Source organism: Pygocentrus nattereri, chromosome 26, assembly GCF_015220715.1.
Source record: "Pygocentrus nattereri isolate fPygNat1 chromosome 26, fPygNat1.pri, whole genome shotgun sequence".
Taxonomy (NCBI): Eukaryota; Metazoa; Chordata; class Actinopteri; order Characiformes; family Serrasalmidae; genus Pygocentrus; species Pygocentrus nattereri.
In genome coordinates this window covers 28,261,789-28,289,528 of record NC_051236.1, presented here as the reverse complement: position 1 = coordinate 28,289,528, position 27,740 = coordinate 28,261,789, and the positions used below count along the sequence as shown (strand labels likewise).

Here is a 27,740-nt window from a genome sequence, read left to right as displayed (position 1 = left end):
ATTTCTGTAAAATTTTGTCCACTGCAAAATATCAACAGCGCGCTTGCCATTGCCTGTGTGGCAAGAACTGGCAATGGGACTGTGGTTTTGTATCTTCAGGGTATCTTCTACTGTTCTGATAGAGAGAGTGGTATTAGGCCTGCATGGAGAACCGAGAGGACAGAGCTCACCCCTGCGCTGGAGGCAAGGCGAACAGTTCATTAAACAGACAGTGAAGGATGGTCTTGTTCTCCAGGACTGGATGAGGCAACCAAGCAGAGAGCGTGCGTGCTGATAGATGTATTTAAACGTCCCAAAGAGAGAGTGAAATAGGCCTGTGTGCAGAAATCCACTGCCAACTGTATCGGGCCAAAAAGACGGCAGAGATTCATCTCTAGCAAAACAGAGACTGAAAATGGGAGCGTGAAACAGAGAGAACAGTTCCTGTAGACTAATCTAGACTGGCGATTCTGAAAAGGCAGGTTACATACTGAGTGTTTCAAATGCTCAGTAATGTAGTTTATTGTTCCTCTAACAAAAAAGAATGAAGATGGTCCACGGCTTCTGATTTCTCCTGTACAAGTTCCCATTATGTTTTAAAGTGGTTTTCCTTCCCTGTAGGCGTTTACAATTGAGCGTCATTCCAGCGTGCTGACTGTAATGCAGGTAAACTCCTGCAGCCTGTCTAAAGAAAGCCGTTTCTGAGACCTCCGCAACCCAAGTGACATCAGAGTGATGGGTAACATTAGCTGAAATGAATAGTACCCTCCAAGAGATGTTAGAAAATGACATTTGTAGGAGAGCAGGCATCGCAGGACCGAACATAAGGTGCAGACTCCTTTCAGACACACAGGGAAGTCAGCAATGTTTAAAAATAAGATCAATAAGCAATGGTAATACCAAAATGATGTCAATTCACAAGTCTTTTTGGGCCTTTTCTCTGAAAGATTTTTTTTTTTTCATTATTTAATTACGCTAAGTGTTTAGCAGTGAGTGGGCCAGTTTCTTGGACACAGATTAAGCCTAATCTTGGACTAAAACTGAATCACTGTTGGGAATCCATTTTATTTTAGTTCTATCTTGGTTTGAGAAACAGGCCCAATGCAGGCTGATCTGTTAGAAGGAAACCTCAAGCAAACGCCAAAGGCGCCCCCTTGTGTTTACTTCAGTGCAATGGCCACTATTTCAAAACACAGCCGATTACACAAGGACATAAAACACATTAAGGAAGAATTTCAGCCTGCAACTAACATTTGACTGATGTCATTTGACATGTCATGTAATATCCTGTAGTGTCGCACTGCTTCCCTCAGCCTCACTGATTTGAAGAAAAGGGGAAAAAAGATTTTATAGCCATTAATGTTCTCTCACATCCCTAGCATGCATGGTGCAAGCACCGGATTACTTCATTTGCCAGCAAGGAAAAAACAGCTTGCCTTGCCTGTTTGTAGTTTTTCCCCATCTTCGTCATCAGGATGGGATTTTCTTAGTCATAAAACTGGAAAATCTCGCTCAAAACTATTTGGCACCACTGTGGGAGGTGGAGGAGTAGGCATGTATCAGATGTAGCAAAGGTCACACTTTTCAATTTGGCTTTACTGGCCCTTGAAGCCCACCTGTGACACCTCTGAAGCCCACCTGTGACACCTCGGATTGGTTCCTCCACCTCAACAGAACAAGCCAATACGAGGACTGAGGACATAGCCGACCCCTCTCATCCAAGACACCACCTCTACCAGACACTTGATCCTGGTAGAACAATCGGGGCCATCAAAACCAGCACAACCAGGCATGCCAACAGCTTTTTCACCAGAGCTCATCAACCACAGTGGACACCTCACACTTTAAACTTAAACTGAACCAACAAACCTCCCTTACTTTACTACAGTAGCTCATCTGTAACATAAGGCTCATTTGCACAACTGTTTTACAGATGTTCCCATCCTTCTGTGATATTCTGAATATAACAGCTGTCTAGTGTAATGTCTCCTCAGACCTGCATATCTACAGATATTCGCTTTACCTCTCTTCGCTTTGCCTCCCTATCATTCCTTCTTATCTATTCTGTTTATAGTATTTCTATTTTGTTTGCCTGACTAGCTTCTTCTGCTGAATCTCCTACTAAGGTTGTGATGAACAGTCATTAAGACAACCCTGGAGGCTCGTGGTGAAAGCGTGGCTGGCTTTAATGGATCCTGATCTCCAAGGAAACCGTGTTTTGCTCCACCCGTGCGCTGCCCACCCACCACCAGCTGTTACGCGCACGAACAGAATAATCTCCTAAAAACTTCTATTTCACCCCCAACTCGAGTTCTCCTCAAACTCCTGCTCCTGCGCCCACTTTCTGCGCTATGTGTGTGGAAGAGGCTCGAAGCTGAGGTAAGCTAGAGACACGACCCTCACACACCTGAGACCTGCAGGCGAAGCTGTTAGTCAGGTGAACTGAGTTGCCGGCTGATAAAATCCTGCGTTAGCTACCTGCTTCTTGCTTTTCCTCTATGAAGATAAACCCATGACTCGGACACGTTAACGCTGCTTCTCTCGGCGCTGAGGAAACATCTTCGACCGTTAGCTTAGCTTAGCGCGGCTAGCCATCGGCTGTTCTAGTGTCACTCCAGCCTGAAGTTGGCACGACGAACCGAAGCCTGAACCCGTCGACACGGCCTGCGGCTGGAGGTTAAAAAGCGTCTGCTTTTCTCCGCGTTACAGCCGATTATCGCACATTCGTCGAGTCAGAAACCAAATCCGAAGAAATGTTGGGTTCCAGAAACTTTCTGTCATTCTGGAGACTTTTATGCGTTATTACAAAATAATGTCATAATGTCAGAACTTGCTGTGGTTATCAGAAAATGATGATAGAGCAGCAAATCCATTTTTGTTGAATATTTGTTTGTAAGCTGTAACGTTATTTCTAAAAGAACGAACTTCTACTGATGTCCGAGCCGTTGAACGAATCGGTTCCTTTGAACTGATTCTCTTCAATAACCAACTGAGTCAAACTTTTTGTAGCGTAAGACGTGTTATAGTTATATCTATGTTATAGACTGAGAATTTCTAAGAAAATTTGAATATTATAAATTTTTTCACCTTTTAAAATAAAAAAAGATCAGTAGTACACATCCGTGCATGGAAGGCTGCTTTTAATCTGTTAGGTACAGTAAATATGGCACTGATGTAGGATATCAGATCACCCAGCATGTTTAAAAGCTCAGATATGTTCATGTGTGGGAATGGGGTCTTACATAAGCCAATAAATGAATAACAGATATTTACTATCACTGAACTCAGGCCTAAGCAGATCTAGTAGATCCAGGATGTCAGACTCCAGTTGTGGAGAACATCTCATTTAACATGTAAGACCTTAATGATTTGAGTTCAGAGTGTTAGAAGAAGGCCTTTTTTTCAGAACTGTGAAGGGATGTGGTGTTTAACATCGCTGGTGTAACTGTAGACATCTTTCTCTGGCTGTGTTTATCCAGCCCTGAGCTTAAAGAAATGAATCTCCGCTAGTGAATAGAAGTAGTGGACGCCAGACTTACTGGCCGAATTGGCACACACATACCACCCAGACTGAAAGTGGATTATTGATTCAGAAGAAGAAAACTTGCACTGCCAAAGTTTAATCTTTGATGACACTTGTTAAATGGACATTACTGCTTGAACAGTCTGTCTAAAAAATGCAAGCTTTTTAAATATAATCTGCTGTAATTTAAACTAGAGGTGGGTGACAACAATACTGGATCATGAAAAAATCTATTATAGATATCATCAATATTTCTGGAACACAGCCCAGTTGTATGCTTTTTAAAAGATGGAGATATATGACAGTTGTAGAGAGCCTAGTGGTGTCACATTGTCAATTCTCTTATTTACTTGTTGTCATTTATTTGTTCTTTATGTTAAATAAATATCAAAATCATAATGCGTATAGTTTTCATTTGTGTCTGTTCCAAACATGTTACCAAACTGCAAAAACTAAATATCGTGATATGTCCTGTGCATCCTGAAGACCACGGCCTGAGTACAAGACCACCACCAGTTTCAATACATTGAATGCAATTAGAGAGAATCGGTTTTGTAGACCGCGCTTAGAGTTCAATCCATCAGTAAGAACCAACTCATCCCACAGAGCGAATGAAAGGTTGTGGAGGTGAGACTCTCTTGCTGAGCTGATTGTTATTATGCACAGAGGGGATAAGAATAAGTTTGACTGATCAGTAAGCATCGTTGAATCGGGTGATGCATTCATTAAAACAGACAGCTCAAAGGAATCGATTCGGTAAACTGAATCGAACTGAATCACTAGTAACTCCTGTCGGCCTGAACTGACACTGTTGCCAGGGGGCGTGACCACGCTGTTGTTATGGGCGCGGTAGTTGTTTTCGTGGGGCGTGGCCGTGTCTCATAGCAACCTTTACAAGAACGGATTAAACAATTAGCGCCATCTAGCGTGCGGACTGTGGCAGAGGCGAGAGTTTGAAGACAGTATAAATAAAGAAAGAAACGGATCAAGTTTGGTTTTTAAATGGGAGCATTTTAATCTGACGAGGGCTCTGAAAAGCGAGGCTGTGCTGATTCACCTAATGGAAGAAAACTGAGCAACTCTAGAGAATGAAGCTGTACAACATGACACTGAAAGCCGTCCCAACTGTTATGGTCTTTCTGTATAAAGACACAGATCGTGATGCGCTGTAATGTCACTCCAGACATGTGTGCCTTGTGTATTGAAGGATCTGATTTTAAGTGAGAAAAAGTTACAGATGAATTCATGAGAGAGATTTTGTTAAAGTGATATTACCCTCGTCAGCTGAGAAGAAAAAGTGATTTGAAGGATTACAGGAAGGAGATTTAGTATATTCATCCATCCATCCATCCATCCATTTTCTAAGCCACTTCTCCGTCAGGGTCACGGCTTGCTATATTCAGTTTTACCAAAAGCAAAAGTGGTTTTTACACTTTGAATGATTTTTATCCATCCAACAAATTTGTGAGAGAGAAATTTGAGTTAGATACAAATGCATGTTGTCTCTGTCGCAATGATATTGAAATGGTGGAACATGTTTTTTTTCTTTTAGTGGGAAAAGCTACAGACATTTTGGTCATCCTTTCAGAACTGGCTTACATCTGAAAATAATGAGATACATCCAGTGAATGACATATCCGTGAAGGTCGGCATCTTCTTAGTATAAGAAGTACTGAATTGAATTTCAAGTGAATATTTAGATTGTGTTGTACAAATACTTTATGCACAGGTGGACTCAGGTGGTCCTCTTCCTTTTTACTTATTTATTGATTTATTTATCTATCATTTTTCCCTCTTTAATCTGTTGTTTTACTGTTCAGCATGGTGGACTTTCAGTGACCTGTTGGCTGGCTGACTGAATGACTGACTGACTAGAAAATAAACCTCTGCAGAAAACAGAGTAGATTTGTGGAGAGGACCGAATCTTTGTTGAATCATTTGCTGGAGGTCAAACCCGAGATGTGCTTACTGTCCTCATCAGAACCCTAGTGCTGAATGAACACGTACAGCTGGACATGCTGCATGGTGCATGTTCACAGAAGCCTAATGCACATGAATTAATGTGCCGTGAAACATATTAATGATCTAACTAAGGATAATTTAAGTATGTTAGAATGAAGTTAACTTCATGTAATAACAGATCCACACACGTGACAGTTTTCCATTAAGGAAACCATTTGGGCAATTAAACGTTGAGCTATTTGCATTTTGCTGAGCAGTTTACAGGAGAAAAATCACACTGACACATCAGACGACTAGACTGAAGGAGTGGCGTCTGGTTGTCTAGAAACTAGGGCCACTCAAACATCAGCTACGGGTTTGGAACAATACAGTTCCACAAACTGCTAAGAAACTGTTGAGTGTTGACATTCAGTCCAGGGAAACAGAGAAGTGCAGCTCACTTTCAGAGCTGGAGATTACACAAAGAAGATGAGCCATTTCCAGATGCACTTCCAGGTAAATAAACCTTTTTAGCTAAATCAACTTTAGACTGAAGTACAGTTCTGTTAGGTCTTCAGTTCAGTAGATGTAAGGTAAAGTTAATATGTGAGGCATTACCCTCAGTCAGGAGGACACACCACATTTCACGCTGCATAGGCCAGTTTATATTAGAAAGGCAGATCTATCTCTTCACTTATCTGATCATACATCTATCTGTCTGCCTGTCCGTCCGTCCGTTTATCCATCGAATGGTGTGTGTGTGTGTGTGTGTGTGTGTGAGTGAGTGTAGGTGTTAAATGACACGGGTCATTTACTGCTTTGTTGGTTTACCTTAGAGATATATTTGCAGTGAGTTTGATCTCTCTCTCTCTCTCTCTCTCTCTCTCTCTCTCTCTCTCTCTCTCTCTCTCTCTCCCTCTCTCTCCCTCTCTCTTTCTCATAAGCCCTTCTTTAGAAGTGGTCACTACCCATCATCCTGCCCTCTCTTCGCTAAACCTCTTATCATGCCAGGCCAGTTCTCTCCAGCTGAGCCCCTCTCTGCTTTGGTCATCCCACCATCCTGGAGTGCCGGACCCCCTCCTCAGCCCTTCCACTTCCGCTCCCGCACCGAACCCATGGACTGGCGCCGCATGGCATCCCTGGACGTGGATCGCGTGGCACGAGAAATGGACATAAGCGTCCTCCAGGAGTTTATCACTGCTGTGACATTCTGTGATGTTGAAGGGGAGCGGTGCCCCAACTGCCGCGGCCCTACAGACACAGCCCTGCTGAAGGTCCTGCGCATGTCTCAGCTGAGCACAGAATACCTGCTGCACTGCCAGGACTACCTGACTGCACAGATGTCCGTGCTGGAGGAGCGCCTGCAGGGGGTGTTGTCACAGGCCCAGCAGGAGGCAGAGAAGCAAGGCCAATTGGAGAAGGAGCTGCAGGAGGTGAAGCTGGAGAGCCGGCGCAGGAAGAAAATGATGGCAACTCAGCAGCTCCTGCTACAAGCCAGTGCTAATAACTACCACAAAGTGAGCTTCTTAAAGTGATAGTTTGGTGAAAATCATGTTTTCCCCAAAAATAATCAATCACAAGACATGTTTGATGTCCAAAATTTGTCTGTACTTTAGTGTATTTGTAGTATGGAGTCGTGGAGTGTCAGAAACCACATAAGCAAGTCTGTTTGAAATGAATGAAGGCAAATGTCCGATGATTTAGACATGCAGTTCGTTGATGAGGTATAAGCTTTTATCATTTATTACCTATGTTGACCTTTAACACCAGTGCAAAAGAAAAGTAGGTTCGGACACAAAACACGTGGATTGCTAATGCAACTTATAAACAAATGAGCGAGGAAATGAAGAAAGATACTGTGGAGGTGCTTTCATTTCTGCTGTGACACAGTTGATTATGTGGTCCTTCCTTTTGGCTGGCCTCTTCCTATTTCTCCCGTTATATCAAAAACATGACTGCAAAATGCCAGAAGGTATCTGTGAGGAGCCTTATAAATGAATGAGGGTCAATGGAGCTAAACGGTCAGAAACTAAAAGTTTAAATAGTTTCCAATCACTTGTCCAGGGCCTTTCATTAATTTTAGAAAGTAGAAGGATGTATTTCACTAAAAAAGCTAAGAAACCTACTTGTATATTTCATTTTTTTCTGTAGTGAGCAGGTTTCAGGCAGTACAATGCTATGATTATTGCTACTGTGTGCTGACTGATTGGTGAGCAGAGCTCATCGGTTGAGTGAAGCAGTTCACGCTCACTGACCTCATGAATGTACATGAGGCACTGTTATAAAGTCCTATAACTGGAGTTCAAAAGCACTCACAAATACAACAGTGTTAAAATGTTTTGTGCTGCTCTGCGTTCAGGACATGTATCCATTCTCCTATATAAAAAACTACGCATTTACAAACTGACATTTCACAAATGCTCCATATTAACCCATTCGTTTTGGACTCACTCGGGAGCGCCCTCTAGCGTTTGACAAATTCGGAAGACCTAAAAGAGTGGCAGTTGTACTCTATACAAATTCTGTGCTTTAGTATTCACACCACAAATGTAATGTGGTCATATAGTATATATACTCCGGGCACCTCTGAAGGTGGTTTAAGTGATCCGAGCACAATGCGTCTCTGAGCTGACTCTCGGCTCTAGTCTCTACAGTAGGTTTTGCTGTTACAGGGATGCCGTCTTCATTCTTCGTAACTCACTTTTTGTTCAGAAATAGTGAATCATGAACCCAGTATTGTGAATCATACTGTGAATTACACTTTTATTAAAGAGGAGTCAAAACGTTGGCATATTTCAATCATTGAGATGTAAAAAGGTCATTCAGAGTTGTTTGATGTGAAATGGTGCGTTGTAGGAAACTTAGCAGCTTAGATTTCTTTATGGAGGTTATTGGAACCAGGGGTCGCAATGTGAATATCTGAAGCCGTTACAGAAATATAGCCATTTTATTTGATATCCAAATCCACCACTTAACCTAAACACCTCACAAGCACCCTGCATGTACCATAACCATCTACCATAAATGTATTTTTTAAAAATACATTTTACGCCAAAACGTTATATTTAAGTCAGTATCTTAGTCACCAGGTGATGTATTCATAACCATTTCATGTTATAACTTTTTAAGGGTGTAATACCCTGCAGACTGATTCCTGTCACCACCACTGTGAACAATTCTGACTTGGTATGTTTCTCTAGAACTGATGCCAAACCGCTCTTAATGACTGTGTTTATGCATTGATGGTTTAGTCATGCGGACGTTTTGAATATTTGGTGGAATTTCAGTTTAACAGGTCAGGATAAATGATCAAACAGAAGCTATATTTTGAGGAGCACAATGCTGATGGTCTAGAACACCACATCTGGTGATATTGCTGCTCATAGTCCCTGTTAAAACAGTTGGGAAGGAACCATAAAACATGTAAAATGTGCAGAATGTCAGCTTTAATTGAGAAGCAAACATCTGCAACAAAAGGCTTAGCTCGTGTTAACAACAGTGGCAGAGATTGAAAAGTTGTGCAGCTGGAAGTAGGAATGTTGTAATGAGAAGAAGGTGGTGTGAGTAACAGCGCCTGTTGATGTTTCTCCCGTTTCAGTGCCAGTTCTGTGAAAAATCTTTCGTCAATTACTCCTACTTACAGGCACATATTCAGCGGAGGCATCCTGAGATCACGGACACAGGTATGAAACCTCCTACATATATCCTGAGGCCCACTCTGAGAGTCAGTATGAATACATAATTGGTTTCTTCAGGTATACGATGTGTTGTTTTGCTAACTGGGAGAAAATATGTAGATTTTATTATCATTTCGTGTGGAGGATGCTGGGTCTGTTTTACAATGTAGAGTCAGTCGTATGTTCTGCTTTTTGTTGCTGGAAGATTTGTTTATCTGTGCTCAAGTAATAATCTGTTCTACTCATCTCACATTCAGCAGTCTCAATGCATACATTTACCATCCACTGTATCATCAACCCCACCTTGTACCTCTCTGCCCGTTTTACGACTGTCTCCCTTCACCCCGTCTCACACTGCGTGGGCTAAATCAGTGTTTCTCAAACCTGGTCCCGGAGACCCACTGACCTGCACATTTCACTGTTTTTCCTGCTTTATCACTTTAACTCAGTAATGAGCTGTTAACAAGCTGATTAGTTGGATCAGGAGTGTTAGGAGCAGGGAAAACACTAAAAATTGAGAAACGAACACGCTAGCAGATTTCCAGTAGTGTCTATTAAGTCCTGATATAAATTTTACATTTTAAAATCATTTTAAATTCATAATTGAAAATCAGCTGCATATCATTGCTGTCCAAAAAGCCACCATGTACCTCCAAATTGGCAACATTACAGGAGAATGCAAAATGTGCTTTACTAATAATACATTTTATTTTGGAATATTTCTGCTGGCCCATTTATCATGTAATGTTCACACGATGTACTACAATATTTTAACATTTTTTTCTTTGACAGCAACAATATTTAAATAGCATGATTCAAATAAAATTCTAGATTGAAAATAAGGGACAGTGGTCTGTGTAACACAGTGAGTAATGCAGTATTTTGGTATAGGTGTAGCAGTATTAATAAACAGTGTGAGTGCATTTACTTGTCTCATGTTATTAATGTCATAAAGTTATATGTAACTTATAAAAATGATAACTGCTGACTGCACATTTGGAGCAAAAACCTCATACATCCCTTGTTGAGTGTGAGCATTCATTCAAAGGTCTTTACCATAAAGAGTAAAACATAGGGAATGTTATTAGATAATGAACTTTAATTTTCTGTTTAGTTTCTGTTTCTATGAATAGCTATTTTGTATTTTGATCGCCAAGATTTGATCACTGCTTTGCAAATTTGAAGAATTCTGGAAATGAATTTCATTGCAATCCTGATGTGATACAGCAATCTCCGTTATTATAGAATCAGCTCCATTCATTAGTATTTACAGCTTTATACGATGGTTTGTAAGGTATAAAGTATTATTATCATATCACCTGAAATTGTGTCACTAGCAAATTACCTACACTAAACTATTCACCCTGTTAATTACAGAGAAAAGATATATGAAAGGCGCCATAACAGTCATCCACTTCATAGCTACTGTGGTTGTGTGTTAGAGAGACAGAAGAAGAGGCAGGTGGAGCAGATGGAGGATGGGATAGAGGACCTGAAGGAGAAACTGAGGCTGACTCAGGTTCGGCTGGCAGCAGAAAAGGAGGCAGATGTGCGCCAGAGACAGCAGGTTGGTTTACAACTATAACACAAAGCAGTGTAAGCCGACTTATCAACTCAAATGCAGACATTTACGTTATGTTTCTGTCAATGCTCTTAACCCATCAGGAGCTGGAGGAGCTGCGGAGGAGGGAGGTAGTGGAGAGGGAGGCCATGGAGAGATGGAAAGAGGAGGAGAGGAGAAAATTTCAGCAAGAAATTGAGGAACTACGGCAGATATTTCTGCACGAGTTTAAAGGCATAGCAAACAAGAGCTACTCCCTCGAAGCTGTGAGTGTACACCTTTCAGCCACTAGATGGAGACACCTGCTCATATCCAGAATAATACAGAACAGGCGGACAGAGTAAGACCAAACAGTCAACAGCGCCTTCAAATTTTCTTGTGATAAAGGCAAGGACCAGTCAGAGTCAAGGGATTTGTTTACAGCAGCTGGTTCAACATGGCAAAGAAGATTCACATTCAGATTGGGATTAAAATGCATTTGTTTATCGATTTAATTTGACTTATTTTGAGTTGAATTATTCAGTTATTTAGCTGATCTATGCATGTAGTCAGAATTGAGCCACTGTAAATAAGCAAATTACCTCGTTTAAAAAAGACAAGTACACTCAATAAGCTAATTTTGCCAGGTACAACACATTCAAGGCCCTTCAAGCACTTCTGCCCTCTATGTCCACACACTGTTGATTGAGTGTGGACCTGGAAGAGCAGTGCTGGGCCTAAGGCGCCTTTTGAGACAGGCCTACAGTCACGTCAAATCCTGAGGTTCCCAACATTTGGCCTTTGTATCTTGTGCTGCATATTTTAGTTTTTTCTAGTCTAACACATCCACTTCAACTCAGGACTCAGGACTCAGGACATCAACGTTTTGTTAATGATGTGACTAGTTGGACCAGCTGGTTTGGAGCATAGAAAACATCAGAATAAGCTGGTCTGGGTCAATCCAGCACCAGGGTTGGGAACCACTGGAATATGAGATGGTTGCTGCTTTAACCCTTAGAAATATTACTTTCACTTGCCACTTACTGAACTGAATAACTTTGGTTTTTCTGTACTCAAATGTATGAATGTTAATTACATTGTTGGTTGCACAAGGAACAACACTTGTTTTGGGTTTACATTCTGTACTGACAGGTTACAAGGAAAATGTAAAGAAAGCAAATTCAAATCATAATAAAATATTCTACTTAAGTTTGTTACAGACAGAAAGTTTCATTTCTATGCTTTTTTTCAGTGCTCTAAGACTGAGAATTACTTAAAATGAAATTACACCATCCCAGTGATAACTATGAATTCTGAGGATTAAAGTCAAATGTCCCAGCCATTAATGGCAGCAGTTTCCTTTTTGTGCCTCTCTGATCTTTATTACAAAGTGGTGTTCCTTTAAATTACTGTGCTGCATTCTTAATGTTGTGTTTCTCTGTGTAGAAACTGCAGGAGCTGGAGAGCAGAGAGGTGCATGCGTCTAATGTAAGAGGTGAGGATGATCATGAGAAAGAGCGAAGGTGGCTCAGGGAGAAAGAGCTGAAGGAGCAGATGGCTCAGAAGGTTTGGTTTCCCACTTTTTCACATTCACTCCTCTGTCTTTATATACAATTCACCTTCTAATGCAGAAAACTTCATTTTGTGACAGTTTGATACAGGTTTAATTATTATAAAGCAGACAAACCTTTTAAACCGTTTAAGGCAACCCCTTCACTGTCTTGGGTGTCTTTTAGAAGAGTGAGTGGAGGAAGAAACTGAAAGAGGCACAGAACCTTCACCAACAGGAGAAAGAAGAGGTGAGAGGAGTCCCACGATTCCTGATACAACACAAGCTTGTAAGCAAATTGAACATGTGTGTGTGTGTGTGTGTGTGTGTGTGTGTTACAGCTGCAGAGTGAGAATGCCAGGCTGCTGAAGGCTCTCTCTGTGGAGCACAGCTCCAGCTCCAGTCTGCATGCTCTGAAGCAGCAGCTCCTCTCTCTCTCCTCTCAGATCAAACAGAAAGACAGACTCATCCTCTCACAAGAGCAGAAGGTGAGATGGTGCACTTTACAGTTAGCTTTAAAATGGAGCTAAAGTCCTCTCTATTGGTGTTTCCTACCCTTTTATATCCTTTTACATCTATGTACAATCAATTATTCAATAATTCAATCATTTTGGAAACTTAGGGAGGTATTAAACGATTAAGGTTGAAAAATATTATACTGCAATTATATGATTTTATCAACATTTAAAAAAACAAGGGTTTCAGGTATTTACATTTTTAGTTAACTTAATTTCTAAATGAGAGGCATTTGCATCTCTGTTCTTTTTGTACAGCTTCCTTCTAGTTATATAAAGCCTGTGAAATTTCACAGGACTTGCATCGTATTAGAATTGTCTTGTGCATGTATCTGGCATTATATTGGTTGTATATATCCTTTATATGTTATGCAATTTACATGTAACAAAAGAAGCATCAGATAACCCAAATCTATACTTTCATTCCAGATTAAAACATTGTCTGCTACACCAGTGTCCGGTACTGACCACTGTGATATTTGGACATTTCTGATTCACATTATATTATATTAAAGCCAACAAGGCCGGTATAAAAATCTCAAATTGTTTTATTCACAGTAAATTATTCAGAGCCACCACCACATATTACTCAGGATGCTCACGACACTCCAGAAGAAGAGGATGTTGATGATAAAGGGGAGAAAGAGGAAGAGAGTATGATTTTTCAAGTAGTTTAATCAAATATATGAACTACATACATAATAGCACTTCATTTACAAGGACATTTTAATAGCATACTGTATACTCAACAAAACAAACTTCTTCTGCAGGGCTGGAGGACTCCATGGAGGCTCAGCGTAAAGTTCTAGAATCGCTGAGAGAAAATCAGGAGCTAATGAAGGAATTTAGACCCATCCTGGAGGAGACTCTGGAGGAGAGACTGGAGAAAATGGGACTGAGGAAGGTAGAAATTATTTTGCTGTTCTATTTTTAGTTTAATTAAGTTTAATTAAATCAATAATTAAGTAGTTAATTAATTGTATTTACAAAGAAAGAAAAGAGTCTAAACATCTGACTGTTTTCTGATTAACTGTCCTGTATTGTTCAAAAAGCACTCCGGGCTGAAATGTGCAGTAGCAACACTCCTTATCACTTCAGCATGATGGCTAAATATACAACTGTGGTTTAGCTCCATTGAGTGGAGGGCAGTTGCACTAAACTAGTACATAGCACTGTAAGCATTGAGGAGACACTTGAATGTTTTTACAGCTTAAACTGTATTTTGCAGTTCATTGTGTTGGATTTCTTTGATGTTTATTGAAAAATGTTGATGTATAATTTGAAGGGCACAAAGGGAATCTCTAAGCAAACGTTAAATAGCCTGAGCTCAGTGGTGTCTGCTCAGCGTCTGCAGAGGACCAGGAGCCAGTCAAACCTGCAGGAGCTGAGAGAAAACCTGGTACAGGAGCTAAACCACAGAGTGAAACAGCTGCAAAAGAATCAGACAAAATCCATAACCAACAGTTACGCCCAGCGTAAGCATACAGACCAGAAGCACACACACATACTCACCCAGTTTAAGCACACACACACACACACACACACACACACACATGCACTTACTAAGATTATAATACTTGATTAAAATTGATTACTGTGTTTTTAAAATGAATCAGTTAAAACTGATGAATTGGCTTGTAATTTGAATGACAAACATGTGTTTCTACAGGACATTATAAAGCCCACATGCTGCTGGTCACAATATAGAGTACTGTGCAGAACAGTCACTCAGCCTGTAACATTCATTTTTCAGGAGATATTTCGAGGAGATTAAATATTAAATAATCCACTTGCATAAGGAAGGGGAAGGAGAACAGACAAGAAGAATCAAACAAAGCCGCTGTTGATGTTCTCAGAACAATTCGGCTGACCAACCCAGACCTCAACACTGGATAATGAGAATCAGAAAATGCAACCAACATCTAAGACTGAACTTTCAGTTGTTGAGGCTTCTGTGTTAAAAATGTGTTTTCTGCTTGGCTGGCCTCTGACTTTGCACCACACTGTAATTAGTCACACACACACACATCCACATAATCACCCTCACGCACATTGTACACATACACGCAAGGGAACCATATAAACCACTCAAGCCTCATAAATGATCTCTTATTTTGTTATATTCTCTATAATATAATACCAACGGTGAAATATTGGTCTTTGGCTGTTTGTGTTCAGAGAAGAAGAAGCATCTCAGTCCAACAGTGGAAAGAAGCCCTAAAGTCAGGCAGACCATCTCCAAACTCTCCTCTCACAAAGCCAACACTCATCAGCCTCCTACACCTGCCCCCCGCTCCAGAGGTGCTGCACACACTCCGACTCCACAAACACGGCAGAAGAAGAGCAGGTACTCCCACAAGCACACCCATGCCACTTTGTGTGCCAACACTGCATGACTAAACACTGCTGATAAAAGCTAGGAACACACATTAATACTCAATTGCATACCTCAGGTCAGTAGGGAGCTGTGACCTCATTTCCCTCCGTCTGCATTATCCATTTGTGAAGATTTATTTTGGTTATGATTGTTACTTGGTTTTGTCTTCTGGTTTCCTTGTTTTCAGGTTTGGTGAAGTAGTCGTCCTGTTTTTGTTTAGGTTTGATGTCATATCTTAGTTTTGTGGTTTGTGTTGTCTTCTAGACTTTGAGTTTTGATGTCTTTGTACATTTTTTGTACAAATGTGTAAAATATTTTTTGTACAATGTGTAAAATATTTGATAAATTATTCTTATTTCCTTCTTTTTCATCTTACTGTGCCTTTAAGACTGATATAAGTTAAATGAGCTTGAGTGCCTCATTCAGGAAACAGAGCTGAAGCAGTCCTGAGAGCATCGGTGTTAATGGGCAGAGTTAAACTGCTGTAGGCTGAATAGCTGGATAAATGTACATGAGTTGGTTCTTGTCACATAAAATTTTTTTTTTTGCAGTTTAGTTTACACATGGACTGGGTAGTGAACAGTGTGTTATGAAACTTGAAACAATGATTGTATATTACTCACTAATTTAAAAAAGCAAGTGGTTTCCAGTGATACGTATAGGCCCTTTAAGATCATTGAAAAGCAAAGTGTAAAATTATAGCAAAACATATTATCAAAAATCTAATATTTTGACAGTTTTGAACTGTCATGGCAGTTTGCAGATCAATGTGTATTAGATGTAAGTGTGGGGTTGCTGACCACCTGAGGTGCAAACTGTCTTAGGCCATTCGAGAAAATATGTAAAACCATTTATCTGGGCAGTAAGCATGTATTAATAAACAAATAAGCAGTACATTGTGGTTTTATGTGTGGGATTAACTTAGCTTAACCATTTCTAATTTTTTTTAAGAAAGCCTGTTATTTGATTTGATTATTTACAGTCATTGTCCTGTACTTGCTTCTGTTAATCAATCTTTTTTTTCAATATTTCTCTATAATTTGATTATTAAGCTGTAAACGAAGTCATTCAGATGAGTTATATGTGAAATTCTCTGTTCTAGAGATTGGAGTTGTTCACAGTGGTGTTTTCTGAGGAGTGGTGGTGTTCGGTGCTCATATCATATGAAATGATTATGAATACTGATGCCTAAAACACTGTAAAACAATCACATTGAGAAGGCTTAAGCCTTAAACATGATTGAATAATTCTACTCATAGTGGAGAGGTACAACTTAATTTCCTGAAAAGTTGGGATGCTGCGTAAAATGGAAATAAAAACAGAATGCAGTGATGTGCAAATCACTTAAATCCTGTATTTAATTGAAAATAGTACAAAAACAACATAGCAAATGTTATTTACAAGGCACATGTAGGTTCACTGGTTTTGGATAGTAAATAAAAAGGCTGTCTTTTTGCTGTAAACAGGAAACCCTGGTTCCTACCACAACCAATGTAACGAGTTAGTTTCTCTGCAAGACACAATATCAGATCAGACTCACATCTCAACAATTGAATTATGCCAAAATTGTGAAAATTCTGTGGAATTTCTTTTTGAATCAGATGTGTTGGTGATGCTGTTTAACAAATCCCTGCTGTGGCTGGATTTTCCAGAGAAATCAGGAACCAAGCTTGTGTTGTTCTGACTATGTTCTTCTAACTATGATATCAATAATAAAAAAAATCATGTGTGACTGTATTTATAATGTTAGGTAGTGTGCTGAGATAAACAGATTTAAACACATTTATTGGCTGCCTAAGACTTTTGCACAGAATGGTGAAACATAGGTGCATTTAGAGGTTAAGCCTTTAAGGAATATGAAAATGAATAGTGGCTCAAGTCAGGCCCAGGTGTGTGCACAAAGTCAGTCTCACTTGTGCTTATCAGCGAGCGCTGATGTGTGTTTAACAAGTGTGCTTTCCCTCTCTCAGCACCCCACCCTTCAGCTCAGAGGGGGACGAGTCAGCCGAGGACAGCGCCTACATCACCAGCTCCAGGGGCAGGCCTTCATCCTCCACACACCTCACCCCCTCGAGAGAACAGCAGAAACCCAGCAGTGAGCTGGACTGGTCAGACAGTGACGAGTCAGAAGGGTCAGACACACCAAAAGCTCAGCAGGTTCATGGTAGTCATGGTGAGGGAATGAGAATTCATTTTTAACTGAATTAAGCCTTATTCATCCTCAAAGAGGCATGTCAACAATCAGTAGAGCAACAATAAACACACATGAAGGGTTCTCAGCGTCTTTCCTTAAAGACGGTCAGAGCCACTATTATTTTAGCTCATTTAACTGTAAGACACAACGCTGTGTTCTGTTTTTATATATTTTGAAAGTGGTGTCTAAGTTATTTAGCTTTCTAAAAAAGGTCAATTTTTCTCAAAAAAAAAGTTTTAAAACACTGTCTAAAAAGAAAAGTGATGATTATGATTCTACTTGAAAATTTCCAGAATTTCTTGGAACATAAATGAAATCCATAAAACACATCTAAAAAGAAAAGTCTTAAGGTTCTTCTTAAAAGATACAGAGTTTCTAGAACAAAGCAAATCATATTTTCAAAATCATATTTACCGCTTTGTTCCTAGGGTCCATTTATAGAAACTAAGCTGCAAAACAGCCTGTTTTAAATAAAGAATGTATGTAATGGATGGATGGATGGATGGATGGATGGATACTTTATTGATCCTGAAGGAAATGTAGCAGTCACTCATATATACAAATAGAAAAATGCAACAATCTAGTATAAAATCTGAAACCTAAGATGAAAGAGGCAATGCAATGATGACTGTACCAGGAGGCACTGGTAATGGCATATAATGACAATACTGACTAAATATGTGCAGATGTTGGTACCAAAATAAGTGTCCAGATGTGCAAGATACGCGACAGGGCTATAAAAAGCGCAATATGTACAGTAAGGTGTTCAGATGTACAGATGGATACAATGAAACCTAAAGATTTTAGCATGAGATAAAACCTATGAGTTAACATAAGATTCAGATTCAGTCCTCATCTCTCCTCTTCCCTCTTCTCTTCTGGCCCCCCTGGGAAGAGTTGAAGAGCCTGATGGCTCTGGGGACAAAGGATCTCCTGAATCTGTGGGTTGAGCAGCTCTGTGACAGCAACCTGCCACTAAACATGCTCCTCCTGTCCATGCTGATGGTGTGCAGTGGGTGGCCATCATCCTCCATGATGGAGAGCAGTTTATGCAGAGTTCTTCTCTCGGCCACCTTGACCACAGAGTCCAGTTCCACACTGACCACTGACCCCGCTCGCCTGACCAGCTTGTCCAGTCGCATCTCTTCTCTCTTTTTCATGCTTCCGCCCCAGCACACCACAGCATAAAACAGACAGCTGGCAACCATGGTCTGATAGAACATCTGCAGGAGCTTCCTACAGATGTTAAAGGACCTCCTCAGAAAGTAGAGCCGTGATGTCATGGTTGTGACATCACATTTCTTGTCATTTCACTATGAAGTAATACGAAAGTGTTGTTAACGTTCATTTCAGCTCTGACTGCTTTTTGAAGGTGTTACAATACAGGGCAACCAATCACAGCAAAGGCCATTTACATATTGGTGTTAAAGGTACAGTAACAAAAAACAACCTGTTTCTTAGGAATAAAGATAGGTTGAAAAATAATTATGAAAAAAGGAATTATCACTGTTTTTAGTGCTGAAACACACAGAAACTTTAAAAGTGGACTTATAAAATGCAAGACAAATGTTGAATATTTGGTCTTTTAAAGTTTAAAATAACATCAAGTGTTACCCAGTGAACAGAATATAGGCCAACGCATGCCTAGAAACATCCAGGCTGTTGTTCAGTCTGTTTGCACACTCTGCACCAGCTCTCAGTTAAGTGCTGTCTTTGTGAAGACTAAAGAAATGGCTATAATTTTTCAGTTAGTTTTCTTTCAAAGTGTCAAGCCTTACTTTGTCATATGATTTCAAGCCGTTCGAAACCAAAAGCAGCGGCACCTGAGCAGTTTCTCTGCCAATGCCATATCTCTACTGCACCAGCATCCTCTCCTAAAGACACCACATTCCAGCTGAAAAGCTCTGAACTCTTATCACTGCTGATGTGCCTCACGCAGCCTCCACTAGTGAACTGAAGTGTCTTACTGCACACGCTTACAAGACTATACTTCATCTACACAGTGCTGCACACTGCGGTTTGCATTTTGAAAATAGTGTGGAAAAAGGTCATATACAAAAGTTAGGGCACCCCTGGTCAAGTTTTATGTCTAGTCGATGCTCTAAATGAAAATAAGTATATATCCCCTACAGAGAAAATGTGTAAATATGACATTTTTCTGAAAAGGTTTTGGCTCATGCTGGCTATTTATTTTAGTTGGAGGAAAAAAAGCACAAAATGTGGCCAGTGGAAAAAAATTTGGTCACATTTTATATTTTATTGTTTTGCCCAATATCTAAGATGTAGAGGAGATGTTAACTAGTAGTAATTTAGCCAAGCACTACCCTTAATTTTGGAATCACTTGTTGTATTATTTGTTATTTTATGTATTTTATGCTGTCATTAAAGCAAAATGCAGACATACTAAATTGAGTAATGCTTTAATATAGAGTACTGTGTATAAGGCTACATGACACGCGCTTATAAAGGTTACGTTTGCCAATTTTGATCAAAGTTAGTTAAAGTATCACATTAAATCTGAAATAAACATTTAGAAACATTTATGCAGGGCTGTGTCAGTTGTCGTGACAAACTTGTGTAGGTGTCATGTAGCCTTGTGAAAAGTGCCCCACAGTGAAGTGTTACCAGAAACTCTGATATTCAAAGATTCTACTTTTCATTCAAATTGTTATGCTGGTAAGTATCATTCATTATATAAAAAAACTTTGTGTTAAATGAGAAAAGAATGCAAAACAGAAGCCAGTGTCTCAGACTTTTGGACCCCACTGGACCCCAACAAGCTTCTGAATGGTGAGAGGGTCATGGATGTACTGTGGTTTGTGTTCTCATGTTCTTCCCTTGTTCTTTGCATATAGATCCAGTTTACCTGGGTCAGCAATGTCAGTGCACTTTCTGGGTGATATTTATTGTAGCACTCCAAAACGAATCCCTGAACTTGACTTGTGTGGTATAAAAATGTGATTTTATTCAGATCTTTCATGTTTTCTGATGTCAGGTTCGGTCGTACAAACCCTGACGAGGAGTTTGGAACAGCAGCTGAGCAGCCCCGTCACCAAACCTACAGGTGGAATCCAAGTGCTTCCTCCAGCCTTTCTGCCTTCCTCTCGACCCTCCATCATCAAACAGCAAGCGGTACATCAAAATGCTCTACATAGTTTAACAGCATATTGCATTAAAGGGGCTTTTCACCTGTTTGATCAAGACCCAACACACTGTGCAAAAGCCACAGACCACCCTTCATTTATGTAATTTGCTGTCAGAAATCTGTTAAGTAAACAATCTATTTAGTTAGTTAGTCAGCTACAGCTACTGATGTAAAAAAGGTCAAGCAAAACTAAAGCACGCTAAACTGGAAGTTAATAATGTTGTGACAGCGCTTTGTGTGTCACCGCTCTCCAGTTCCACCTCCCAGACGTTTTAGCCAACCACACTAATGTTATTACTCCTAATAAACAGACAACCATTCAGCTCTGCTTCCTCAGTATTCACCACCATCACTGTAATCCTTCATCTGACGAGTTTTTATCAACATTAACACATGAAGGTAATGAGAGGGGATGGTGGAGATGGTGTCTGCAGTGTCTGTTAAAGAACTAGCCAGTACTAGTTAACTATGCTGCCCTTCACCGCATAAAACAATAGCAACAGATGGTTAAAACAGGTGTTGTCTTAAAGTTAGGAATCTTGTCTAGTTAGGATGTTTTTGCAATATTGTTTTCTTATCTGGAGTTAAGATGAGATTATGAACTTAAGGATTGTTGTTCTATAGTAACTTCGGTCCTAACTGAAGTTGTAATGGTGACTACACAGTTAGGATTTCAGACTTAAGAACCATATGAGCCGTTAGCCCTGTACCTCGAGCCCAACTCCTCCTCCTTTTGCCAACTCACGCTAAACACACCCCAGCCTGCTACAGTGTTTTTAAAATTGTGTCCAAATCAAACGTAACGCATTCTCAATAACACAGCTACTAAAATGTAAGTATTGTGACCGATTTTTCAGTGCCTAGATCTGTATTCAGTTTCATATCAAGACATTTAAAAATGATGAAAATGCTAGTTGCCGATAGAAATGGTGTAAAAATCTCGGTACCACTTTACAATAAGACTACCCTTATAAAAGGTTTATGTGTAAATGGTTTAACATTAGTTTATTAATGGCTATTAATAAGGTCATTAACACCTTACCATCAACAATTATTGCATATAAAGAAGTCAAAAGTGGCTTGTTATATCTGATGAATATGAATATGTGATGAAGCTGACGGGTATAACCCTCACTGATGGAGAAGACAAGGTAAGATAAGTAACCAGTGAGCTCTGAGGTTTACCAGTATAAATAAGTAACTGTTACTATCATTAGTTTTTGACTGCTTAGTATTTATTTTTAAGTTGTTAATGATCTAATTGATAATCATATTATTAGACTAATTTTAAACCATTCATAAACTGTTTATAAGAGTAGTCTTATTCCAAAGTGGCTCCAAAACCATGTTACATGAAAGTCCATTAACATTTGCCATTTTGGTGATACAAGGTTTTGTTCTGACAGTTCAGTTCTTTTGTTCTGATACACATCCATCCATCCCTAATACAGACATAATGCATAATGCAGTGTGCCGTTCTTTCAGCAGGTGTCTGAAGAGGAGAGCGATCTGGATTTGTCCTCCATAGAGGAGCCCATTGCTCTGCCTACAGGAGCACAGAAGAGCTTAGACTCTAGGACGAGTGTGTGGAGCTCAGCAGCCGGCAGAGCAGGAGGGTGGTGAGGTGCTGGAAATGCATCTGTTAAAGAGGAATTTTACCGATTTGTCAAAATTTCTGCAGAATTAAATGGTTAAGAAAGCCATTCAGAGTAGCTTGATGTGAAATGTGCCATTCTAGAGAAACTTGCTGATCATTTAATGCCTCTAAAGTCTACCTCGCTGGAAGTTGTTACACAATGTAGTTACATATACGTTTCCTAATGCTGTGGCTATGGTTTGTTACTTTATAAAAAGCTTTTGCCTAATATGTATTTTTGAATGCATGCAGAGTGGAGAGGTACATGGAGGGCATTGTAAACCAAATAGTACGAAAAGGAAACCTGTGTTTTACAAATTTACTACTGTTTATTATTATCCTTATGTATAGAAACGTCATTGTAAAGAAAATCCTACTCAGTTTCTCTACAGTTCACCATTTCATATCAACCCGATCTGAATGTTCATCTCAACAATTATACAGAGAATTAAGCATCTGTTATATGTTTATCTTTTAAACAGACATCATACAATCAGCAGAACATCATGACCACCTCCTTGTTTCTGCGCTCACTGTCCATTTTATCAGCTCCACTTACTGTATAGCTGCACTTCGTAGTTCTACAGTTACAGACTGTAGTCCATCTGTAGTCCATCTCTGTTCTTCAGCGGTCAGGACCCCCATGGACCCTCACAGAGCAGGTACTTTTTGGGTGGTGGATCATTCTTAGCGCTGCAGTAACACTGATGGTGGTGGTGGAGTGTTAGTGTGTGTTGCGCTGGTACGAGTGGATAAGACACAGCAGAGTATGCAGAGAAACAGATGGACTATGATGGACTCTGTAATTGTAGAACAATTGTAATTGTGCACAAAGTGCACCTATATAGTAAGTGGAGCTGGACAATGGATAATGAGCGTAGGTGGTCATAATGTTATGCATTATCGGTGTATAATATGCATATGGAGCCAAAATGTGGATTTGAAAGGGCCGTTTCTTGTTGATTCAGTTTCTGTTGCAAACTAATCAAAGCAGAGACTAATCAGCTATGCACTGTAACTTCTTTAAAATAATCTACCTGCTAAATATGAGTCACATTTACATATTTTTATTTATTTAGTTGCCAAGAAGTAAAATGCTGTAAATATTTACATGCGTGAACGAGCATGTCAACACATATATTTATTAAGACTCGTCATATGTCTCAAATAATATTGATTATTATTATTGTGCATTTGTGTTTACTTCTTATACACATACTATTTGTTCATTTTTTTTGTATTGCTTTTCATATTAAAAAGATTTCTTGCTGAAAATAAATCCCAGTGTACTGAGTTGGGTACTGAAAGTTGTAACTTTATTTTACCAAAAGAATACAGTGATACAAAATTGAAACTTAAACATGAGACCACATAAACATAAGCAGAAAGGAAAACATATTAAACGTGCTATACTTAAAAGAAAATGTATTAAACTAATAAGATAAGAAAATGTAATAAACTTACATTCTTAGACTTCAGAATTGTTTTAGGTGTAACTAATTAATAACATGCTATATAAATAAGCCGAGATGCTCAGTGTGCTTCTGCATTCCCAATATACAGCTGTACTGTTGCCTCACACAGTTAGACTGCCCAGTTTGAACCTTCAGGCTCACTACTGAAGTCTAAACATAGTCAAATCTCTGGGTGGAGTGTCGGCCATCCATACTCTGAGCTCTGTAGGACTCGTTGTAGGTTTTGGATTTGCCTTCTGACCGGTACATGCCACTGGCGGCTTTGTATGATGTTCCATCATAGCTAAAGACACAGGAGGCATAATGTATTTAAAAAAACAATTCACCATATTACTCTCAGCAGACTGTTTAGACTTCTAACTAATGCTGGAGCTCATACTCACCGCTTTTCAGGCATCATTCCTCGACAGGCCAAGCACAACAAAACTCCACTCACTACCAGAAGACCTCCAGCCACCCAACCAACGAACAAGGCAGAGCCAAATGTGTATCTGAATGCAGAGGAGAAAATAACGTGAATAACTAGAAACGAGCATTTCCTAACAAAATGCAGAGTGATTGCACAGCCTAAGCAATTCCCAGGCAGTTGCTAGGTGGTTACTGTGGTTTTTAGGTGGTTGCTAAAGTGTTGCTGAGCTAACCAGTTATTATAGGGTGTTGCTAGGTGATTGCTGTGGAATGCCAGGTAGTTGCTATAGTATCTCTGATGGTTGCTCTGGTGGTTGCTATGGTTACAGAAGTAAAAATGTACTAATAATCACTAATAAATATAGTAACTAGAACATTTTTTAAAAAACGGACGTGGTCAAACTATTTATACTTACCTCGGGGTGAGGGGTGACCCAATAAAGCCCGTGCTGCCGAAACTACCACCAAAACCTCCGAGTGAGGTATAAGAAGTCAGAGCAAAGTTGGTCACAATAAGATTTGCAAAGATGGAAACCCCAGCAATGGCACAGATCCCTGGGGAGGAGAAAATGCAGCATGCATTAACAATTTATGAGAGCATAATGGCTGGAAAAATGAAATATTGATGACGCAAAATAAATGTTTCTCACCTGCGATGATAAACATGGCCCCTGAAGTTAGAGTCATGGTTGCTTTCACGCGGTCCTCCATGTTGCCCATTCTGAGGCACTTGAGGGCAAAAATAGCAATGAGGACACCAACTACTCCTAGAACGATGGCCACAATCATCAGCGCTCTCACGCCTTGGAACAGGGCTGAGGATTAATCAGAGAATAAACAAGGAACAAACAGTTAATACAGCAAGTACTGCAACTAATGCAATCTTAATGTCACCATCTCCATACGTCAGTGACCTTGGCACAGGACGCTAAAAGCTGTTCCAGTTCCAAAAACATGAATCCTAGTGATTACATCATTCCAGACGTAGATAAAAACTATGCACTAATTACATTTTCAGAACTAAGCTTAGTGTTTAAAATTTACAGTCAGAATAAATTAACATACGAGGTCATTGTTGACATTTTTGACATGGGTTCTTCTGCACCAGAGAACTTCAGTGTTAAAAATCAATGTCAAAGTGCTGAAATGTATCACCACTTCTAGCCTTTGAAATGAATCTTAGGTTTATCATTCTGTACATGGAAAACAAGAGTATCTTATCAGGGGCCACACCCAGAGAGAAATCACTAACGGCTGCCAGCGCCACCCACATTTTAATCTGCAACGACCCGTTTTGTTTTCCTGATCTTTTAAAATTGTAACATTTTCTAAATTCTAAAGTTAATAAAAACGGAAATTGGCCCATATCAAGCCTTTGAAAAAACTCACCAGGTAATCCCAAAATAGTAAAATATGGTCGACATTGTGTCGTCCCATACTCTGTGCCCACACATGAGTACCACAGTCCATAGTAAGCATAAGTACTGGTTACTACAGTGTAGGAGCGATCTTCAATAGTCCACATATCCATGGCTGTGGCAGAGGCCGTCAAGAACGTGCCCAGCGCCGACAGCATAAACCCGGCTACTTGAAAAAGTGAAGTGGACATTTGTCTGTTAACTCTGATCCTCCTCTGGTATCAATCGCTGCCCACCACGAGCTATGAACTGGCACACGTATAGCTGTATCTTATCTCTGTATTTTATGTCCAAGGGGAAGTCGATCATATCTCATGTTTGCCCAAAATTTTGATGGGTTCCTTTCCCACTTTCAGGTATTGGTCAACATTTTCAGTAGCTATTTCCGCAAATGAGTAATTAGAGGTGGGCCTCTGTTCAAACACTTATTAGTATCATTTTTCCAACACCAAGCATTGTTCTAAGACGCAGGACCAATTTCAAAACTTCTTAGAATGTTATTTTTGTAATTGTTTCCAAATAATTTTTTCTCGTTTCATTTTTCTCAATTCGTCTTGTTTTTCTCCTTTTTTTGAAAACAAAAGATGCCCTTTGAATTACATGGACATTTCAAGTTGAATGAACCGATAGAAGCTTTCATTATAAGCTAAGAATGCTTTGACCTTCTTTCGAAAGTTACTGCTTTTTATTTTATTTTCAACCTTTCGGAATTTTACAAAACTGCCTTATTAATTAATACTGCTACTGTTTTGATTCTTTTGATTATTACATTGATTTAAATTCTTTTTTATTTTAAATTCATTTTTAAGAATAGCATTTAATGTGTTAACTTGATTTTTGGATGAATTGGCCTCTGTCCTTTTTGTAAAAAAATCCAATAAATTGTGTGAAGCTGTTTGTATGTATGAATTGTATGAGACCTGTTTAAATGGGTCACTGTTGTAACATCACGTTAAAAAGGACTGATGCCATGTCCTTTATCTGATGTAGTTTAATGTCTCTTGTTTTTCTATAATAACTTCAGATGCCTTCGACCTCCATCCTCGCTCTACTCAGTTTAAAGGTAGATTACCTGGAAGCCCCAGGATGGTGAAGTAGGGTCGGCACTCAGTGAAGCCTGAGCTCTGCCTCACACACGACCTCCACAGGCCTGCGTAGCTGTAGACAGACGTTACGGGGTTGTCGTAGAGATCCTCTGTGCTCCACATGTCCATGGCTGTAGCGGCCACGATCCCCGCAACTCCCAAAACGCCCAACACAAAGCCCATCACCTGACACAGCGTAACTGCCATGGTGCTTGGATCCCTAAATGTGCCTGTCGAAATATTGCGAATCTAGCACAGCAGCTTTTTTCCTGCCTGCCGTCCTTAGCCTCAGAGCAAACTGTCAACAGCGGCACGGCTCCTCAGCTGTATGGCACAGATGGGGTTGACCTTAGTTATGACTACACCTCTGCATCCGACCACGTATTTGTCCACAGCAATTAGCAGGCAGGGTGGGTCTACAGGGTAACGGTTACAGAAAGGAACTTGGACTCAATTTCAACAATTTGGAGTCGAAACTTAGATAAGCAAATGCAGAAACTTTCAACAGGGGAAGTTTCTCTGTTTGCGATGCTGCTTTTCTGCTTTATTTTCTTCCTCTATGAAAATACAGCAGCTCTCTTTATATATATATTTAACCAACACTAAATTAGGCAAAACAATGTTTATATACTTTTATATTTTTCTATTCTATGCAGTGTAACTATATTTAACTCCTTATCAAACAACCTGCAATTCCTTTAATTTTCTGTCATTAAGTACAAGTTATTCACAGAGTATTCAGGAAGTATTTTTTAGTAGATTAGATATAAAACGATGCAGAAAGAATAAACAGGAGTTTCCAAAACTGTTAAAAAACATGATTCCAAGGTATCGAGAGGGTGGGACTGCGCAAGACCTGATAGACCACCAAAATTCACCATCAGATAAACAACTTAAAGTTTTCGTCTTTGAGAGAGAGGAGGAAATCACGATCCACTCTTACTTCAGATCTGAAAAATACACAGCTATTTCTGTTCATCCTTCCACTTCTGTTCAGCACTGAGTCTGAAAGGATGTGTAGCTGTCAAGAAGCCCTTACTGAGAAAATGAGATACAAGAAGAAAATTTGAAAATCAAGCAAAGAATTTACTGGTGTTCTCAGAACAACTGACCACCCCAGAGTCCAGACCTGAACATCACTGAATGTGTTTGGTATTTCTTGGATCATGAAAAGCAGAACGTCTGAACTTTGGAAATGTGTAAAAATAAAAGACTGAAAGAAAATTCCCCAGAAAAGAGTGTAAGTTATAATAAAAACAAAGGGTGGACACCAAACAC

The 27,740-nt window shown here is 39.7% G+C and overlaps 2 protein-coding genes across 4 annotated transcripts; one reads left to right on the top strand and one right to left on the bottom strand.

Annotated features, from left to right (window-relative positions):
- Positions 1 to 2,184: 2,184 nt before the first annotated feature.
- Positions 2,185 to 22,684, top strand: dzip1l (DAZ interacting zinc finger protein 1-like). Of its 3 annotated transcripts, none has more exons than XM_037534838.1 (16): positions 2,185 to 2,358; positions 6,399 to 6,960; positions 9,042 to 9,126; positions 10,563 to 10,687; positions 10,786 to 10,947; positions 12,107 to 12,226; positions 12,397 to 12,459; positions 12,551 to 12,697; positions 13,154 to 13,184; positions 13,283 to 13,378; positions 13,495 to 13,628; positions 14,010 to 14,199; positions 14,903 to 15,071; positions 17,072 to 17,274; positions 20,291 to 20,427; positions 21,926 to 22,684. In XM_037534838.1, exons 2-16 carry the CDS (start codon positions 6,448 to 6,450, stop codon positions 22,061 to 22,063), a joined length of 2,313 nt encoding a protein of 770 aa, XP_037390735.1. In that variant the 5' UTR covers positions 2,185 to 2,358; positions 6,399 to 6,447; the 3' UTR covers positions 22,064 to 22,684. The 3 variants fall into 3 exon arrangements, with proteins under 3 accessions (XP_037390735.1, XP_037390734.1, XP_037390733.1); XM_037534837.1 differs by having other exon boundaries at positions 6,388 to 6,960; XM_037534836.1 differs by lacking the exon at positions 2,185 to 2,358 and adding an exon at positions 5,890 to 5,959 and having other exon boundaries at positions 6,388 to 6,960.
- A 740-nt stretch (positions 22,685 to 23,424) lies between these two features.
- On the bottom strand, positions 23,425 to 26,960 carry LOC108427638 (claudin-18-like). Its single transcript, XM_017697929.2, has 5 exons — positions 26,450 to 26,960; positions 24,610 to 24,774; positions 24,376 to 24,514; positions 23,935 to 24,042; positions 23,425 to 23,834 (listed from the first exon to the last, which is right to left on the bottom strand). Exons 1-5 carry the CDS (start codon positions 26,667 to 26,669, stop codon positions 23,702 to 23,704), a joined length of 765 nt encoding a protein of 254 aa, XP_017553418.1. The 5' UTR covers positions 26,670 to 26,960; the 3' UTR covers positions 23,425 to 23,701.
- Positions 26,961 to 27,740: the final 780 nt, after the last annotated feature.